Source organism: Stegodyphus dumicola, chromosome 2 (assembly GCF_044657685.1).
Source record: "Stegodyphus dumicola isolate Sdum_Otavi_A_Nest chromosome 2, ASM4465768v1".
Lineage (NCBI taxonomy): Eukaryota > Metazoa > Arthropoda > Arachnida > Araneae > Eresidae > Stegodyphus > Stegodyphus dumicola.
In genome coordinates this window covers 59,150,379-59,171,055 of record NC_140769.1, presented here as the reverse complement: position 1 = coordinate 59,171,055, position 20,677 = coordinate 59,150,379, and the positions used below count along the sequence as shown (strand labels likewise).

The following is a 20,677-nucleotide window of genomic DNA, read 5'->3' as shown; positions in this document are numbered from 1 at the left end:
AGGAAGTAGTTGCTTACCATAGTTAAAGCCATAGAACATTTCCATCACTATCTTTATGCCAGAAAATTCCTGCTGTACACGGATCATGCATTGTTGACCTGGATCTTAAATTTCAGGAATCCTGAAAGCCAAATAGCTTGATGGATACAGATACGCCGGGAATATGACATATGTATCCATCATGGGAAAAGATGATCACATGAAAACATATGCCCTGTCAAGAAGACCCTGCCCAGAAAGCTTCCGATATTATTCCAGGGTCGAAGTGAAGTACGAGCAGCTTAATCCGGTTGCACAACAAGTTAAAACTTCATCTGACTGAAATAGATAGAGTGAGGAAAAAGTCAGGAAAGACCACTTGGAAGATGGCAACATTAAGCCAATAAGTGAATTAATTGAGTCGTCAAACAGGAAACCTACCTGGTGGGACGTTTCAATCTATAGTCCTATGAGAAAACAATACTGGGTACTCAACTCCGTATTCGAAACAGCAACTTGTACCGGGCATCCTGTACCAAGATCTCGTCGAAGCTCTCCATGCATGGTGGAAGTGATGCACAATTGTGCACGAGAGCAAGTCAATTTGATGACGGAGCAGAAGACTCGCCCTGACACGAGAACTACAGGACGTGGATTAAATGAAGGTGACAAGGTGTGGTTATGGAATCCGATTCATCTGAAAGGAAAACAGCCACCCTGTGATGGCCTTTACACTGTCCTAAACAGGCTGAACAATGTCATAGTTCAGATCTGTAAGTCATCAAATTCTAAAGTCGTTCATTATGACAGGCTACCCCCTTACTATGCCCATAGTACATAGTTCCCATAGTGTATATAATGTAAAGAGTATACTAAGACCATGGTCCTGTTTGTTTCTCAATTGATAAATTTGTGCAATCATTTATTGATTCAGTATTTGATTTGTTTATTTACTGAAATTATTGCGTAATTGACCATTTTATTTTCTGTAACCGTAATTCGATTCTCATATTGCCTTCCAATAATTTCAAGAAGCAGAAAGTACTAGAAATATATATGTGGCCAGGGGTAAAAACTATATAAGGCTAGATTGAGTATCTGCTCTCAGTTGTTATTAACTATTTAGCTTGAGTTCCGAGTACTATCTCTGGTTTAGCATCGTTCTTTAGCTGTGCTTTGCATTGCATTGTGTTTAACATTCTTAGTAGTTTGAAGTGTCACTACTGATTGTACTCTGTGGTACTGTAAAGATTTATAGGAATATTTTTTTGGAAAGTTTCAGAACTCTGAAGTGTTTCATTTGATAAAATAAGTTTTATCAACTTAACATTGGGCCTGTGTGCATTCAATCTATTACAAATCCATATGCATGCAAAAATATTGATTTCTTTTAGAGTGTTACCATTTAATACCTGTTTCCATGCAGTACCTACTTAAGTTGTGACTGATCTGGAAACAATTTGCAGAAACACAGCAAATGGACAATTTCTGAAATCAGACCAAGCAATGTAACAATCCATATCTGTTGAAGCCATAACCACATGTATATAATTCTTGTCTGCCATTTTTATTACAGATTGTTGTAATAAATATATTTTACCATGTCACTCTCAAAGAGGCAAAAGATTCATAAACATATAGACAAAGTTATAGTGAAGAGTGGCATGTTTACTTGCTTGAACATTTTAAGAGATATCAAAATTTCAGAACTGGTTGTTAATATTATCAGGTCGATGATAGTAACATGGAGAAATGTAACTTGATTTTTTATATTTTTAAATATTTCGTTTTTTGTGCAAAATTGTAAATAATATGCCTTTTATATGGTATAATATCCTGTTTGCATTGTTGAATCCATTTTCTGCAGTATGGGGAATGTATATGTATTTCAATTACGTATAAGAAAACATGCCATATTTAACCCCAGACCAGAAGTAAATGTTTGGTCTGTTCACTATGATATGCAACCCACCAGCGGCCGAGCGGTAAAGTCGCTGAACACTGGTAGTTCGGTCAGAGGTTCGAATCCTGCGAACGGGCTGGCTGCATGGGTGTTTTCGTGTTTTTCTCCATGTGTAACATGTATACGAGCCAGTTTCCCTTAGAAAGTCCTCCACGAAGGCATCCCTCCCCTTAGGCAGATAGCCCTAGTGTGCTTTGCCATAATTAAATACACATCTTACACTATGATATACAAGTATAAATTAAAGGAATTTTCATTTGATTACAACTATAAAATGTTTGCTTTAGTTTAATGCAAAGTTAATTTTATTGCTTGTATTTTTAAATGTATGTGCAAAGTTTTGACTATTAATAAACATGATTTTTATTTTATTTATTTTTTTAATAACTTATCTTACTTTTAATTCCATTACTGAATGAATAGTGCTACTTCCCCCCCTTTCTGAATTTCATTATATCATTTTCAAGTGAAATTATTTCAATTCATGCAAGATTTCTCTACGAAATTCTGTAAAATGAATAATATTTTAGCAGATATGTATAACTGCTCAATTTATTTTGTTTCTTCTTTTTTAAGTATGGCAGCTCTTCTAAGTAAATTTCGTATAGATTATTCTGACGTAATGGTTATCCCTGATATCACAAAACCACCTCAGGAATGTAGGTAAGTTTTAATTTTCTTTCCCACAATTTTTTGTCAATTAGGCCTTTCTGTTTTAGATATGAACTATATTTAAAAGTAAACTTATTCATATAAAAATATTATATTTATGGTAATTCTTTATATTTTCAAACTGAATAATCTAAGCTTTTGCTGTTTTCTTACAGTAAGCAAGATTTTGAAAATATTATAAGTAAATGGAAAGAAAAAGATGATTCAGAAAATGAAAATCCCAATTTGATATCCATGACTGAAATTTTAGCATTAAAAGACAAAGTAAGTATCATATTAAAAGTATTAATTTTTTTTATAATTATGGTTCCTAATACTGTAATTTTTATCAAAATAATTGGTTTTCTATTGCATTTGATAGTTTTATGAAAATGCGTACAATTAAAAAAAAATTTTAATCTCCAAAATAGCATAATGATTAAGATTTTGCTACTGAAATTAAAGTGATCATGTTTAAGATTGTTTAACCCTTTCAGGATGGGCATCTCATATACACATTCCCTAAGAACGTCTCTTACAGCTGGGCGTCCCATCCACGCATCACTAGAGATTGCGTTCAGAGGACGGTTGATGCATACACGCATATTAAGCTGGAACGTTTTTCTGAAGACCACTAGATGGCACCCTATGTCCACAGGGTTGCCGTGCTACCGGAAAAACCGGATAAAGTCAGGGAATTCAGAAATTGACCAAAAAATTCAAGGAAAAGTCAGGGAATTTAAGTGTTTTAGTCAAAATGTGGAAAAGTCGGGGAATTTCATACAACGATCCCACCAAAAAAGGCGAGTTTTGCGCCGACGTCGAAAGAGATTTTGTTTTTTGGCGAATTGTGTATCACGTGAGTGTCTTTCGGGCAGCTGGCATAGAGCCAATTTTCGCAGCTCCAATTTGTCTTTTAGAAAGGCAAAGCAAGTTTCCCGCAACATTTGGTTTCCAGTAACCTCCAGAATCGCATGTGCAATGCATGAACTAAAGAAAGTACCTGTTCTGGTATAAAACAAAATGGGTTTAATCCTAGTATACGGTACCATGAAGATTAGAATGAAAGAATATGTATTCTAAAGAAGGAAAACCTCTCTGCAACAGAGGTGGCTTCATTCCATCATAAAGGGAAACAGCTGTGCATGCGCGATATATCTGTCGCCAAAGCTCGAAACCGGTGTCGAAGTTCGAAGGTCACGTTATCAAAAGTTCATAAAATGAATATCGTTTAAAATTTCTTTAAAGGAAAAGAAAATATTTTTTGGCGCAAGTAAATTAATTCATAGATTAGTTATTTTGAGGGGGGGAAAAACTATGAAAGATCCATTTTTAAAATTATTGCGAAAAATCGAAGGAAAAATGTTCTTTGATAAAACGTTTCTTCTTGGATTTTTTGCAATAATTTAAAAACGGATTTTCGTAGTTTTCTTTTTTGTCAAAGAATGTTTCTTCTTAATACGTGTTTCTCAATTTCCTGTACACATCGCGGAGAGGAAAATTCTGGCCACCAGGTTCCGTCGCCAAATCCCTTGGCAAATTTTCCCTCTGCTTTCTAGCAGCATAATAGCATTTACGTGTATGGAATCTTTTCTTCTTTACATAGACGTTCTTTGGTTAGAATGTATGGTACAGCGGGATTTGCCGACATGATGATGAGCAGTAAACGGGTCATTTTGTTCTTGGCGACAATTTTCAAAATCTTTCGAAGGCCGTACCGTATACTAGGATTTTACTGCAAAATCTTTTTAAACCTTTTTTTTTTTTTTTTTTTTTTTTTTAATAAATACCCTGTCATTTTGCAGTAAAATAAAAAAATAGTAATCAATCATCTAGGCTAACCATGTAATATTTGCTAAAATATCGTTGATTATTCTAATTCCATTTTTACGTAATTATCTTTATTTTTATGTTATTCTTATCATTTAATGTTGCTTCTTCCCTCTAAATTTATTTATCATTAGTAAATAATATTTCCAAATTTCAGGAAATTTTCTCTGGCATAATCCTGAAATTAATTCTAGCAGTATGATGACATACCATCACAAAATTTAACCTTTTAAAACCGGGCCAAAATTCTCATAATATAGCCTTCAGACCGGTACGATCCGAAACAGTTTTGCCCCCTCTTTGACATTTTCCTAATTAGAAAAGTCGTTATTCCCCCTCCATGGATGCAGTAAAATTTACATGTTTGTCGGATGCTTACGTCCCATAGTAGAAAGGTTGCTAGATTTGCGATTTTTTCGATGCTTATTTTGCTTTCATTTAAATGAAGTTCTAAATAAATAGTGCATAAATAAATATGCAGTACTGGATGCATATTAAGTGCACTATTTATTTAGAACAAAATGTATGCAATGTTTATATTTCACTCTCTATTTCTGATCAATCTCGTAAATAATTTGTGAATTTTTTAACTTTGTTTTCACTCTTCATTTATATTTGCGTATTTTCGTATTAGAAATTAGAAAACAAGAACAAAGTTTTACAAAATATAATACATACGAACTAGCTTTGTAAGTCTGCAGGCTGGAATGTGATTTTTAATAACATGGTTTCATTAACAAAATAATGGTAATGACTAATTTAATGAAATAATAATAATTTTTACTACCATTAGATGATTAAAATGAGATTCAATACAGTAAGATTTTGAGATGAACTTACAGCAATAATAAAGCTTTACATAACAATAACAGAGCTTTAAATCTGGTTTTTTCAATAATTTTGTTATTATAATATAAAAAAGAAAATTCGAGATACATTGGTTGCGTTTCATCATTTAACTTTAACAAATATTACATTGGACTATCAGGCAAAGGAGGTATATCTTTAACGAGAACTTTTCTTTGTAAAATTGGCTTTTGTTTATGTTAGCAGAGAAGAAAAATCTGTGACCTATACATGCAATCATCAAAAGTATTTTTCAGAACAGTTTTAAATGTTTATGAAGAATTAATTATACGTCAATTTCTTTTCATAGGTAGAAATTTCATTTAAAACCATCATTATATCCAATGTTTGAAGTCTATTTCATTTTCAACGAATATTCTATTTGCACATAATATATTTCTAATTTATTTTAGAAAGAGTAATCTTTCACGTTTTCAAAAGAATAAGGACATATTGGGTGTTGACACAATGTAGTAAATCTGTTTTTCATATTTCTTCCAGTAATGAAAACAATAACCCTGGAATATTTTCAAAGCAAAATTAAAAAAACAGTTTACGCCAAATTTTGCATAAAGTATCATCTTGTTTCTCTTTGAAAATGTAAAAAATCATGAACGGAGCAAAATTAATTCATGAGAAATAACTTTGAAATGCAATAATTCCATCGTAATATGAAATAGTGGAGAAAAGTGCAATACAGTTTATTTTTTCACAAATAATCCCCTCATATGCGTAATTTATGTACTGTCGATTGAGAAACATAGGTTAGTAAAATAAAACGGTTATTTCAATACTTTTTCTTTATCAATTTTTTTACGGGCTCTTCAGTAGAGCGGTAAAGGTTGCTGAACACTTGTAGCTCGCTTGGGTTTGAATCCTGGCTAAAGGGTTGGATTCATGGTTTTTCTGTAATGTAAATGCAAGCCAGGTTCCCTTAAAATGTCCTCCGCGAAGGCATCCCTTCCCTTATACAGGTAATTGTTGTGTGCTTTGATGTAATTCAGTAAGCGTACAAAATTAATCCAACCAAACCCGAAGAATCAGGAACGTAAATGCGAGCAATTTTCTCTTAAAAAGGTTTACACGAAAGCATCCATCCCCTTAAGCAGATAACGTTCATGTGCTTTTCCGTAATACAATCCTAATTCTCATACATTTAATAGTAAATTGACATACACCTTATTACAGATAAAATAACAACCTATTCTAAAGATATTTTTTTGATTAACTTGTCTGAATTCCCTTTATCTCTTGAGGAGTATAAGAATTTCAGAAAATAAAACTGGCCGAAATTTAATACAATGTAACTGATGTTTTGATTCAATTCAGAAGTAACATGAGCTTTACTGATATTTAAATACTTTTTGGCAGATCTCATCCTAAAAGAAGATCTAAGGATAAATTGATTTTATTTAATTTACAATCAATGAAAATCATTGAAAGCAATCATTGAATGAATGAAAATCACAAAAACTATTATGCATACAATTGTCTCTTATTTATCTCCTGATAAATCAGACAAAATTGCCTACATAATAGAAGCACTTTGAAAGACTTAATAGTTCTTAAGGGTTTTATGCACTATAAAAAAAAAAAAAAAAAAAAAAAAATGTCAAAATAAAATCTTAGCTATTTTCTAGAAGGGCATTAAATCTAAAAAATGAATCTATTCTTATTTGCTACGATTAAAAAGCATTAAATCTGGTAAGCTTAAACAGCGTGCAAAATCGCTGATGTTTTAATCATAGCTAAAGTCAGTACTAAAAAAATTAGAGATGGCCTCTATTTGATTTTCAAGTATATTGACGTGAGACGAAACCTGCGGTTTTTGCCAAAATGTGGCCAAACTGATAAGAAGAGGGAAATAATGCGTAGCCACCGGTTATTCTGAGCAGCGACAATGGACCACCCCGAGATCTACAGATAGGCAATTCTCTAAAATAGGGAGGGAATGCTGGTACTACAGTTGTACCATAGCCGGTGTTAGAGAAAGTGATTTTCCTTGTACAACTGCTGTACCAGCCGGCTTCAGAAAGTTAATGCACATATTTTTCCTTATGTATGCTGTGAAATAAATATAAAATACCTCAATTTATTAAAAAAATATCATTAAATAGATTTCTTTCTTTCGTTTAGCTGCAGAATGTCTTCAAAAAAAGCTTTATTTTATTCTAGATTGGGCAGATTCTAATCTCAATCTTCAGTGGAGAAAATAACTCCTATTATAATTATATTTGTGTTTTCAAGTGTTAAGGTGCCTTTTAAGAAGACACCTCACACAAATTAAATTTACCTAAAATATAACCTAACTATTTAGCATTGCGTTGTGATTTATAAGAACCGGATCAGCCTCGTGTTGAACTGGTTATGATCATGAGAAATAATTAACTAAAACGTACAAGTGTTATCCAATGTACATATCTTTAAATTTATTAAGTTTCTTAAGTGGAAAAGTAAACAAAGTGTACCAAGAATAATTAAGAATAAATGTCCTGTGGAATTTATTGAATAATTAAGTGAATTTGCTACACAATACAAGTAATACCATAATTAATATACCTCTTAGCACAGCCTACGTACATTACGCTGATAGACTGGAATTTTCTCGAAATATACCTGGAAAAGTCAGGGAATTTCGTTCTCCTGTTTGAGTGGCAACCCTGTGTCCATTACTTTTGAAATTAACACAGTTTTGGGTTCCTGACCTTGAGTTTGATATATTCTGCCTGACTTTGGTATTTTACTCATCAACTGTTGCGAAGCTGGGGGGAGGAAAAGGGTAAACAAATGTGGGCTCTTTAAATCGCCACATGTTAATATAAACATTTGCGTGGCTGATTTATATCCAGTTCCTCTTTTTTTTTTTTTATTATTATTCTATTTTCTCCTCTACCATGTATGGTCTTTTACAGTTCTTATTATGTTTATAGTAACCCTAAAAGTATATAAATACTATTACATTATGTGGAGTTTTATTACATTTTGCATTGCCTTCAGTAGTGCTTCCGAAAATTATTTTACAAGATAAGCAATTTTTTAAATATATTTTCATGTAAAATAAAGAAAAAAAGGTTATTAAATGCTAATTTTAATATATATAAGAGCTCAAGTAATAATCTAAAATGATACCAAAAATTACAATGCTAGAAGTGAAACTTTTTTTCTGATTTTTTTTTTTATAAAATTAGACTTAGCGATGCAAAACCCCCGTCCTGTACAGTGGCTGCCTTCGAGTCCCTTCCGTCCAAAATGTGACGTCTTAAACAAAGGTGCATCATCACGAAAGTGTTAAATATGTTTAATTTTTTAAGGTTATTAAGAACTCCTGTTCTATATAAAATATTGTTTAAATATGTTTAGTTTTTGAAAGTCATTAAGAACTCCAATTCTATACAAACATTTCTTGTAATATGTTTTCACCATGCAGTAGCAAAACCTGTTTATCTGCAGGTGTAATTTTAATCAGTAGCTGTAATGCTGGACAAGCTTTCATTAATGATGCCTATTTTATCTTTCAGTCGAATCGACATATCCGTTTAAGGGAACTGTTAATACAATATTCTCAAGATGCTGCACTTATTGTTATGTAAGTTTTTTGCATTATCTTTCTTCTAATGTATACAAATCTTGATGCACATATGTTATAAAGAAAATATTTCTCTTTTTAATTAGAACATCTTCAACTATTCAGAATCAAATATTAATTTTATTTAAAGTAATAACAGAAAATAATAGTGTTTCAAGTTTTATTAAAAAAATTCCTCAAATAAACCCACTAAATTTTTGTGGACACATAGACCTGTACTTGAACCTGTGTACCTTCAAGCCCAAATTTTGAATTTGTTTTGTATTAGTTTTTGTGTGAATTGGATGAAATTTTGATTAACAAACTCTGTAATTTAAAGATAATTTGTTTCCACAGGCAAAGAGTAAGATATTTATTAATCTTCTGACATTATTGTGCCATTTTTTCCCAAAATTTATGTGTGTTATTGATTAATAAACTAAGCAATTTGAAAGCAGTAAATGCAATATTTCATCTTTATTAATTACATTTCATCTTTATAGCTGGCTCTTCACTAACTTTACATTGACATGACTATACAGTACAAAGCCCAAAATCAGGACAGCTAATAACTCGAGTGATCTATTATTCAGATCTCGCATAATTTTTTGATATATTTTTGACACAGGAACAAATAATAAGGTACTCAAAGAAAAGCAGATGTTCTATAAATCAATTTTTGTTCTAATTAACTGAGCTTTTTCTTGCCAAAAAGCATCAACAATATTGAATCATCCTGCATGTTGTTTTGCCTGAAGTCAAGCTGCTGGCTGCTGACACCTGCTGGCTAGTAAATAAAATTTTTGTTTTCAGTTTTTAAATGGTTCTAGAAAAGTATTTTTCTGTCTTATCTAGCCCTGTACTTTATAAGTGATTCTTGAAAACTAATGAAGTGGAATGTTCCTAGTTGTAGCAGAGATTATTTGGTGATTGATGATTTTGTTGGTGTAGTAGAGAATAAGAATAAAAAAAAAAAAAAAAAAAAAAAAAAGGTTCTGATTAATTTAAGCTCAGCTGGTAATGGAACTTGCACTTCTCCTTAAATTTCTGAGTTTATCGTTCTTATTATTTTGTTCTGCATTATTATTGCAGTTAGCTTATGAAAAGTTGGTAAAAGATAACATATTCGTTTTACATTTCCCTCAAAAATTTATTCATCAGTCAGCCAATGGATAATGGAATTTTATGTGTACTGAAATGAATAGAAATATAAAGTAGCCTTTTTAAACCTGATGCAGCTGTAAGACCATCCTAGTATTCGTCAAATATTTTAATATAAAATTTGGTATGTTTGAGCATTGCAAGATCATGAGATGTCAGGTCTGCAGATATTTCTAAAAATGTTCACATAGACAGATGAATTTTGAATTTACCTACGATACCAATTAATTTTAATTGAACTAATTTTTGAATGATGCCAATTAAGTTATTTTACACAAGCAATTATTTAACAAAAACATATTTTGCTTTGAATTGTAGATATGTTTCATTTAGGTGGGGAACTAAATATGCAAGATCCGGGCCTATTTATTGCCAGCTACTATGTTCTATGATGATGTAGCCACAAATTGTAGTTTTTGTATGATGTTGCAATTAAAAACTAAAATTAATGTAATATGTGAAGAAATGCTTAATCAAAATGGTATAGCTGAAGTCTTCATTGTGATCACAATACCCCAACCATCAGGTAATGAAACCTGTATGGTTTTAAATCTGCAAAACATTGTCACAAAATGCTGAAGAAAATGATAAACAGGTTATTGCGAATGAAATGTTTTCAATTTGTACTAAATGCAAATTCTGATATGGCATTTTACAATGAAACTGTGTAACTGAATAAGAAATTATATCGTTCTATAAAATTGAAGCGAAAGTATTAACACATAAAATGAAGTTGCTCAAAAAAACTTAATTTGCAGAAAAAATTTTAATAAAATAAAACAAGTGTTAGTATTGAGATGTAAATTGATTATCTAAAATTCAGAAGTATCTGAAAACCAGAATTGCCAAAGTCCTGACAGTTCTGGTTCTTAGACTTGGTACTGCGTATATTTCTTTTGTATGAAAACTATGTTAGGGGTTAGCCACACAAACGGCTATTAGAATATAAGATTCTGTAAAACAGGGTGAGAAAAGCTGCAAATTTCATTTGAATATTTATTATCGTATGCATTGTTACCATAGTAAACAGTAGTTTGAAATCATTTAGACAAAAATATTTAGCCAAATCAGAGTACTTAAAAACCATTTAAAAAGCAAAAGTACTATTGTTTCCATGATTCTTTCTATGATAAAAACACGATTTTCATAACTGCGTTTTAAAAAATTATGAATAATTCTATGATAATTTAAATTCTATGATAAAAATATGATTTTCATAACTGCATTTTAAAAAATGTGCTTAAAAACTTTTTATTGTCGCTTAATTTCAATTATTTTCTCTTTACAGGACACTTCCTATGCCACGTAAAGGCACTTGTTCCGCACCCATGTATATGGCCTGGTTGGAAACCTTAACAAGAGATATGCCACCATTTCTATTAATTCGAGGAAACCAGACAAGTGTTCTAACATTTTATTCCTGATGCTTTTATTTTGTTTGCATGTGTAAAGAGCAAACTGCATTTAGTAACAGCATTATTGTGCCTTTTTTGTTTAGAAAAGTGCTCTGCAAAATATATTTTTGTACACCATGAAATGCCTTTAGAACTGTTAATGTAGAGAAGCATTTTATATCTGAGTTTTTTTTTTTTTCCCCCCCCCCAGAACTGAAGGGATTATCCCCTTTTTTTTTTTTTTTTTTTTTTTTTTTTTTTTTTTATAAGCAGTATTATTTGAGAGTGCCTTGAAGTGTTTCCACATAAATAATGAATGTTAACACCTACTTTGCCTTATTGTTATGCATATATTTTTTTATGCTGTGTGAAAATTTTTAATGTTTACTGTGTAATTTTTTTTAGTTTTATATGAAAGCAAAACACCATCCAGAGCAAAAAGTTTTTTTTTTTTTCTTTTTTTTTCTAATTTTAACAAAAACTTTGATGCAATTTTGCAAAACACTAAATCATATTTATTTTTAATATTTCATTGTAGAAAGTAAATATACAGTATTATGATCTCATATGGTAAAGTTTTTGTGCATAAGGGAATGTATATAGGCATATGTATAATTGTAAAATTGAAATCTGCCATACATTGATATTATTTATGCAGCAGAGGTTAAAAATGTTTCTTTTATAATAAAAATAAAATATCTTCCTCAGTAAAATTTCATGAAATGCAGCTTAAAATTAAATCTCATTCCTTTCCTATTGGCTTCCTAAATTCTTTATATCTTTGATTTTCATCAGTCAAAACTTATTCAGATCTGAGTTTTCTACACTTATAAAATATGCATTAATTTTAATTTTTAAAGTATATTTTAGAAAAATCAGCCTAATTTCTAGCTACAAAAAATAAATAAGTAGAAAATGCACAAAATAAAGCACAGATATTTTTGAAATAGACACAGAACCCACATGAAGATATATTGTGAGAAAAAATATAGAGAAACTTTTAATTCAAATTACAATTCATGATTACCCATTATTAATTTTTCTGCATATAAGAGTTCTGATGGGAATTTGTAAGAATTAATTCCTTTAAAAAAAATGTTTAAATCTGAAGCCATAAACATGAATTAATTATTTTATCCTATATTTTCAGATTGCTGCATGGTAAAACTACAAGTATCTTTTTTTTTTTTTTTTTTTTTTTGTAAAAATGAAGTGTGCCTTACATTTTGATACGAGTTGCGATGAAAAATCATTTTTCATCATAAATGTGTTTGCCCCCCCCTTGCTTATTGCACTTTTTTGATTGCTTATCAGCAAAAGTGTGTAACAGATTACAGTATTTATTTTTTGTATTTATTTCCTTTAATATTAGAAATTCTGTAACATAAAAAGTATTGATAACTAAGAACAAAAAATCTTAAATGCTCTTATTGTCGAACACTTTTCACTATTGCTACAGAAATGAAAGACTTAAGATCATGTGTTGAAACAAAATGATGTAACATAGATGTGTTTGTGGAAACAGAACATCAAGAAAATTTGTTAAAGGAAGATTTTGTTTTGAAAAATCAAAAATACTTAAAATTGTTATTTCAAATAATGTTTCCATTATTAATTGGGGAATTTTCATATTTATAAAAAAAGTTTTCTGTAAATATTTTTTCATTCCATTTTTGTACTTGATCATAAGAATATACTGTGAAAACTGTGATCTGATATTTAAATAAAAGTTTTTGGTTTATAGGTTGTAGATTTATTTATATTTTTATTCTGTTCAAATAAATAGATCCATTGGGGAGGATTTGAACTTATGTGTCTTTACCAAATAATAAACTTGTATACACTTTTGTGATTGTGAAATTGGTAATAATTGTTTGATATTTTAATACGTCCATAGAAAAATAAATATATTTTCTATAAACATTTCTGTGAAAGCATTGCTAAGATATGTAAGTTATTTTATAATTTGAAAAATAAACCTTTTTTAACTCTGATTTTATAGCTTCTTATTTTTTGAGACACTGAAACTGGGAAATCTAGAATTAGAAATAAAATAGAATGTTAATTGTCTTAATATAAATTACTTAAACAATTATTGTATCCAAAATAATTTTTTAGCTCTGAATTTGAAACTCCTCCTAAGATATATTTAACATAAAAATTCTCAACATGCACATCAGATAAAGGTGATTGTTTTTAAAAAGAAATACAGGCATGCTTTTTGGAAGTAAATTTCAAAAAAACTCTGGCACGTTTTTTGGAATTATTATTTTCTTAGCTAAAAATAATGAATGCACTGTGCCGTTGTATATATATATATATTTATTTATTGTGTGTAATGGTTAAATGTTTAGCATTTAATCCGTATCCTTTTTGTCATTGGATTTAAGATAAAACATTCAGCCAAAAGAAGGGGAAGATGAAGATACAGTAATAATTATGCATGTATTACGAAAAGGACGAAACCAATATTTTAAGGTTGTTTTTAATGTTGGTAAAAAAAAAAAAATAATAATACAAAACAAATGTAAAATTCTGAATTTTGTTTCAAAGCCAGGTAGCAGGGATGGTTCTAACTATGAAAAAAATTAATTATGAGAAATTAGAAGCTCTATTTATGGCTTCTTCAAAGCATAAGAGATGAAATTATAATTAGATTTTGTGTATTTCCAAAATTTTGTTTCAAAGCCAGGTGGCACTGATGGTTCTTACTATGAAAAAATTAATTATGAGAAATTAAAAGCTGCTATCTACTATTTATGGTTTCTTCAAAACGTAAATCAAGGTGAAAATATTATTAGACATTATATATGTCTAAAAATGCTACAGGTAAATCGAAAATGTGTAAGAAACTTGTATAATCAAAAACCAGTAACTATTTTTATAAGGAGCAGTCAAATAAAAGCAAGACAGACCGTATAATGAGCATGGTGTGGAATCTAGTAACGCAAGTATGTTTGTATATAGAAGTGCCATCTGTTGAGAATCGGGAAGGAACAGCGCGAACGCTCACTGCTGTATCATTTATCTGTTAGACGTGCTCAGAATGAAGTCAGCGAGTGTGTGTTCTCCATCACTATGGAGGCCACGAAAAAGACACAGCATGCTGTATTGTATTTTTGACTGCTGAAGGAGTGTCAGGATGTGAAATTAATGTCCAAATGTCTGTTGTATGTGGCAAATACAGTATGTCATGTGTACATGTGTTTGAATGGAGTAAGCGATACTTATAAGGTTGGGTGTCGTTGAAATCAGCTGCAATTGATGCTGCCATCAGAAAAGACCGACAGTGGATGGTGGAAAACATTTGACTCATGTCGGGCACTATTCACAGTACTGCTCACACCGTCTTGACTGATCATCTAAAGTTCCGGAAAATCTGGAGGCAGTGGGTTTCTGACAGCTTGAGAGAAGAGCAGAAGTTGAAATGAATGTTGACATTATTGCAGCATTTGAAATGGTATCATGATGAAGAATATAATTTCTTGTCCTGTATTGTCATGGGAGATGAAACATTGTGCCATCATTTTGAGCTGGAGAGCAAGTGTCAGAGCCAACAATGGAAGCACATGGGTTCATCCCCACCAAAAAATCCAAAACCATGCATGACAGCTCTGGGAAAATCATACTGATCTTTTTCTTTGACTGCAAAGGTGCACTGCTTATTGACTTTTTAGAACATGGTGCTACAATTAAGGCACAGCGGTGTGTGGAAACTTTGCAAAAACTGAAATGTGTCACCAAATCCTAATGCCCAAGAATGTTGACAAAGGGTGTCATTCTGTTGCAGGATAATACCCACCCATATGTTGCCAGGGTTATTAAGACTGCACTGCAGAAGTTTCACTGGAAAGCATATATCTCCACACATACGGTACAGATCTCTTCCCTTGCAATTCCCATGTTTTTGGAGCCCTAAAGAAAGACATTCATGGCCATCAATTTGTTTCAGACAAAGAGGTGCATGCCTGGATACAAACATATAGTTCCATGGGCAATCAAAAATAATTTTCCATGATGGCATTGACCATCTTGTCTCACAATGGGATAAATGTATTAACAATTATGGCTATTACTTTTGAAATAATAAACAGTTTACATACTTTTTTCTGCCTCATTTTCATTTGACTGCTTCTTATTCATTAAAACACTTCATTTACAATTAACAGTTTCAGAAATAATTTATTTGTGTAATACAGCACATTTCAAATCAAAAGTAAGAAATATTCATACTTTTAGGATTAGTTCTGATTATAAACTGAGTACATTCATACATGTTTTAGCTATCCAAACTTTAGTTAACTGAAGAACTCTTTTAATTAGCTCACGTAATCAGTATTTTGTATTATATATTTAGTATTTTAGAATGTACTAAAGTGTTTGCATTTTTAAAATTCATTTTTCAGTGTAGCTTACAAGTTTTATTTCTAATTTCCGTTGCTTGAATAATTTTTTCCGTTAATTTTATAAATGTATACAGAAATTGAACCAATTGCAGTATTTATTAATAAAGTTTTTAATATGAAAAACTAAATGATATTAATCATTAACATTTTCAAGAACAGGTGGAATAAAATTAGAGAATGCAGACATTTATTATTTTACTATAAAATTTTAAAAATTTCAAATGTTAATTATGATTTAAAAATTCTATCTTTATATGCATATTTAAGATGAGGTGACAAAGAACGTGATGATGGAACTCCAAGTAGCACACGACGTTGCAAACTGGTCCAAGAGGTTTCAAAGTGGTCGTGCTAACTTTTACAACGTTGCGAAGATGCAAAATATTTGCCGTTGCATCTTGGCAATTTGTCGACGTCTATGAAACATCATGATATGACAACTTTTAGACGTGGTCGTTTTAGAATTTTTTTTTTTTTTTTTTTTTTTTTAGTTCATCAGCATTACTTTTAGAATAAAAAGAGACTAAATCTGCCCTTTCAAAAATCTGAAGTCTGCATAAGATTTACTTTACAATGTTTCCTTACTTTATTTCATCTAAATATATTAATCTAAGGTAGATTCATCTAATGAAATGTAAATGTAATATAAATACTTTTGATTTATTAAATTTAATTAGTACTAAAAATACATGCTAAATAATTGTTTAAAATAATTAATATTTAAAATATTTTCTATAAATATTATAGCAAAATATTTAAAAATGAAACTAATCAATAAAGTAAGTTAATAAGTTATGCATTTTATATACTTAAAAAAAATCACATTTCCGAAATGATGCAAATCACACGTTACCAATTATTTCACTACTGAAATATGACTTTATTTCTTATTTTTGAAGTAAGGACGAATTCACGGCTGTTCAATGTATATGATGGAAAATTCACTGACAGTCAGGAGAAGCAGATTTGTACATTATTTACTTGATGCTTATATAAACGAACATTCGAGATTTGCGCGCTTTGTCTAGCTGCCAAATTCGAACAAGGAACTGCACAATTAATTCAGATTGTAGCATTCTTTCAAGTAATTTGGTAAAGATGCCATCTGTAAGGCGTTTGAAAAGACTGACTTCATGTTTTAAATTGAATCAAGCAATGACTGATATAAATAATATTGCTTATATTAAAGGTAAATGTAATGCACTGTCAATCAAAACCCGCACTGTGAATCGTCTCATTGTTCTGTATCTGCTTACTTCAACTGCCTTCAGCCAGTGAAATTCCATTGCTGCGAGTTCCTGTTTGGAAGCGTCTGAATTGAGAAGAAATCATCGGGAGAATGCTGAATTTGTGCTTATTTTGTGTGTGAATATCTGCTCTACAAAAAATGCTACAATGCTAATCGTGAATCTGGTGTCTCTGTAGAATATAGTGTTTATGTAGTTCGTGAAATATTATCTCTGTGTAAATTTAGGTATATTTTATTAAATTTAGGTATATCACTGTGGTTCCAGCGGTGCAATATTTAGATACCCTTATTATCTTTGTGCTTCGGTTATAACGCCCTAAGTGCTATATCGCATATCATTCATAGTAATCGATTATTGTGTTCATATTGAAAAGTTCGCTCTCAGAATTAATTCATATAAAACCAAAAATAACATACAATTTTAAGCCACTTTCTGGTTTTGCTGAAAATGCAATCAATACAGAAGCAACAACAATTCAAGCTGTTATGGTATGTTCATTATTTTCAAAATACAAAGAAATTATTGGACTGGTACCAGTACTTAATATGACTGCTGAAGATGAATTAGATGTGTGTATAATATAAACAATTAATTATTAAAACTAATAATAATGCTCATTCTATAGTATATTGTCTTTTGTACAGTATGCAGAAAAAGTTAATGATTTTACACAGTGTACAAAATGTATGATCGAAAAACTAGTGTTAAACATTAGCATTTCTATGAAATATTGTAATCTATAATTATGCAATATTTAATTTTTAATATTAAAAAACACTAAATTTTTTTTGATTGCAAATTACAGTTTTATTACTTTTCGTTTGGTGGTTTTTTTTTTTTTTTTTTTTTTTTTTTTTTTTTTTTTTTAATATTGCCATTATGTATATTTATTAGATTATCTTAATAAATGAATGTTGGAAATTAGGTTTTATTTTTTATTAAATTTAGGTATATTCTATTTTCTTTGCTTACTTTTTATGTACTTATGATAGCAAAGAAATTCCTAATAAATAGAAACAAAAACTACCATCGTGTGCTATTTAATAAAGAGCTTACTTTAACATACTTAGCTTGCTATCATATACCATATAATTTAAATTATTTCTGTACAGTATCAAAAGGAAAGTTGATTATAAAAAGTGCATGAAATAATCATTGTAATCTACCACCAGTATTCTCAAATGTAGAAACTAAAAATAAGTAAATACATTAACATATGATCGAAAGAAATGGTGTTAAGAAACATCGGTAGTACTAGTAAATACTACTGCAGTCCATAATTATTGCACTTTTAATTGCTTACTATTTAAAAAACACAAATATTTTTTTATTAATTGGAAATTTTAGTTCTGTTACCTTCCTTCTGCTATTTATACTTTGAAACACTACTAGCTCAAGTTTTTTCTTAAATAGTGCTGTCATGTATGTTGTTTGTTAGGTTATTATTTCATTTTAGATATGAATATGGAAAGTTATTAGATTTAGATATATTTTTTATCACATTTATTAACTACTTTATACTGTCTTTCATTTGCATATCTTGGAGATATAGAAGCTAATGGATATATTTTTTACTGTGAAACGCAAAAAATTTATACTTGATTTCAGGTAAAATACTAATTATGTTATCTTAAGAACCACTTGCTAATTTATCATGATAGGGGCAATTTTCAATGTCTCTGAGATTTAACAGAAATAAATGTGATAATGGTGTTATCAAAAATGCTCTTCTTCTTTTTTTTTTTTTTTTTTTTTTACTTACATATATATCTTTACTTTTATTTATGTCTAATTGAGTTTTATTTACATAAAACCTACTATTAATGTTATATATTTATAATAACCACTTTTATAATTACTCTCACTTAAGGGAAAAAATAATGAAATCTTAAATAATCGTAACTTAGAATTCAAGTTATTTAAAAAATATAGTGTAAAGTACTGAGAATAATGAAGGCTATTATTAACTATGCATATTTAGTCTAAAGAGAAAAAATTGTATTATCTTCTCGTTTTCAGGAAATGATAAAATATTTAAATTTTAGATAAATACAAGCAATAGAAAATTTTAAAAAAGAAAAATATATTAATTATTAAGCTTATTTTTCTGCATAAATCTATATGCAACACAAGGACATAATAACGACATTTTCACACCTGTTGCAAAAAGGTGGAATTTTGCGAACATTTAGGCGTCTTTAAGACGTCATGATACGATGCTTTCACAATCAAAATATCACCCGCGAAAGACGCAATAACGACATCTATGCGACCAAAACCTCATCTGCAAAGACGTCTTTGCAACGGTTGCAAAACAGTGGAGTTTCGCATATTTCAACGACATCTGTGACGAGTTTGTAACGTCATTACGACGTTGCTGTGCTACTTGAGACTGGTGCATAAATGTATATCTGCATCATGGCTGGTTAATCACTTCTTTATTTTTGATGAAGAAAGAAAGAGAAGCAGATACTATTAGCAGTGTAAAGAAGAATATGGAGATTATAATATGAATGTTAGCAGAATCGCATTTCTTGTGGTTATTCAAGGTTTTGATTTACATAAGAATCGTATTACAGGAATTAATTTTCAGATGTTGCATTTAGATATTCGTAAACATCCTAGCAAACTTACTATAGGGATCCTGCCCTCCAAACATCGCTAAACTCAGAGAATCTGAAAAACTATACAAACAGTGTTACTATATACATCTAGGAATTATTGACAGTCGTAACAAATACTACATCTGTGCACTGGATGTTTTTTCAGAGCGAGGCTAATATGAAATATGAGCAACACAAGCAGTATTTATATTATGGCATCATTTATGATATCAATTTATAAAATTATTTTGGGACTTATTAATTGTATTTTGAAGACTTTCTAATAAATCTGCGATCTGTTAAAAGACAGAATATTTACAGGTATAAGTAATCGAATTGCAGCACCTTAAATTACAGAAATAAATTTAAGTGATCGATAAATAGTAGTCATAAAAAACTTAAGTATATTTCGATTTTATTTTTACAATTTAACCTTTGCTGGCACTACCACACTCATACTGGGAAGATATTCAGAGATACTCAAGACACGGTTTTGTCTGCAAGCAAAATTAAATTTCTAAAAGTAGAAGATTGGGTGTATTGAAGAAATGTACAATTGCTGGAAAGTATGGAATTGCTAAATCTACCTTATCCAGAATACTTAAAAGATCGTGAAAAAAATGTTTAATGTTGCTGCATAGGGTTCAGAAACAAATCTAAGCTACTTCGCAATGCAAAGTACGAAGAGGGGGAAATTTTACTTCTAGAATGGTTCAATTATATGCATGCTTCCATTGTATCTTTAAATGAACTTATAATTCAGTCAAAAGCAAACAAGACTAAAAAATTTTAGACATTCAAGATTTCATTTGTTCTGTTAGTTGGCTGTACCACTTTCAAAAGAGACACTTGATTGAAGAACGTACAACTGGTTGTATGAATTTGACCAAATGAGAAAAAAGTATGCCTTGATTGATGTCTGTAATATAAAAAAAATTGGACTCTTTTACAATCTTTTCCCAAGTAAAGTTCAGAATAAATGGTGACAAGTGGCATGGGGTAGCATGCAATAAACAATGTTTAACTGTT

At 30.2% G+C, this 20,677-nt stretch overlaps 1 protein-coding gene across 1 annotated transcript in view; it reads left to right on the top strand.

Annotated features, from left to right (window-relative positions):
• Positions 1-13,384, top strand: part of LOC118193367 (solute carrier family 12 member 2-like) — a 261,660-nt gene extending 248,276 nt beyond the window's left edge. Inside the window, exons 21-24 of the mRNA XM_085810691.1 lie at positions 2,519-2,605; positions 2,770-2,878; positions 8,788-8,855; positions 11,284-13,384. Coding sequence (XP_085666817.1) covers positions 2,519-2,605; positions 2,770-2,878; positions 8,788-8,855; positions 11,284-11,419 — 400 coding nt within the window. The 3' untranslated portion in view covers positions 11,420-13,384. The remainder of the gene's footprint in view (positions 1-2,518; positions 2,606-2,769; positions 2,879-8,787; positions 8,856-11,283) is intronic.
• Positions 13,385-20,677: the final 7,293 nt, after the last annotated feature.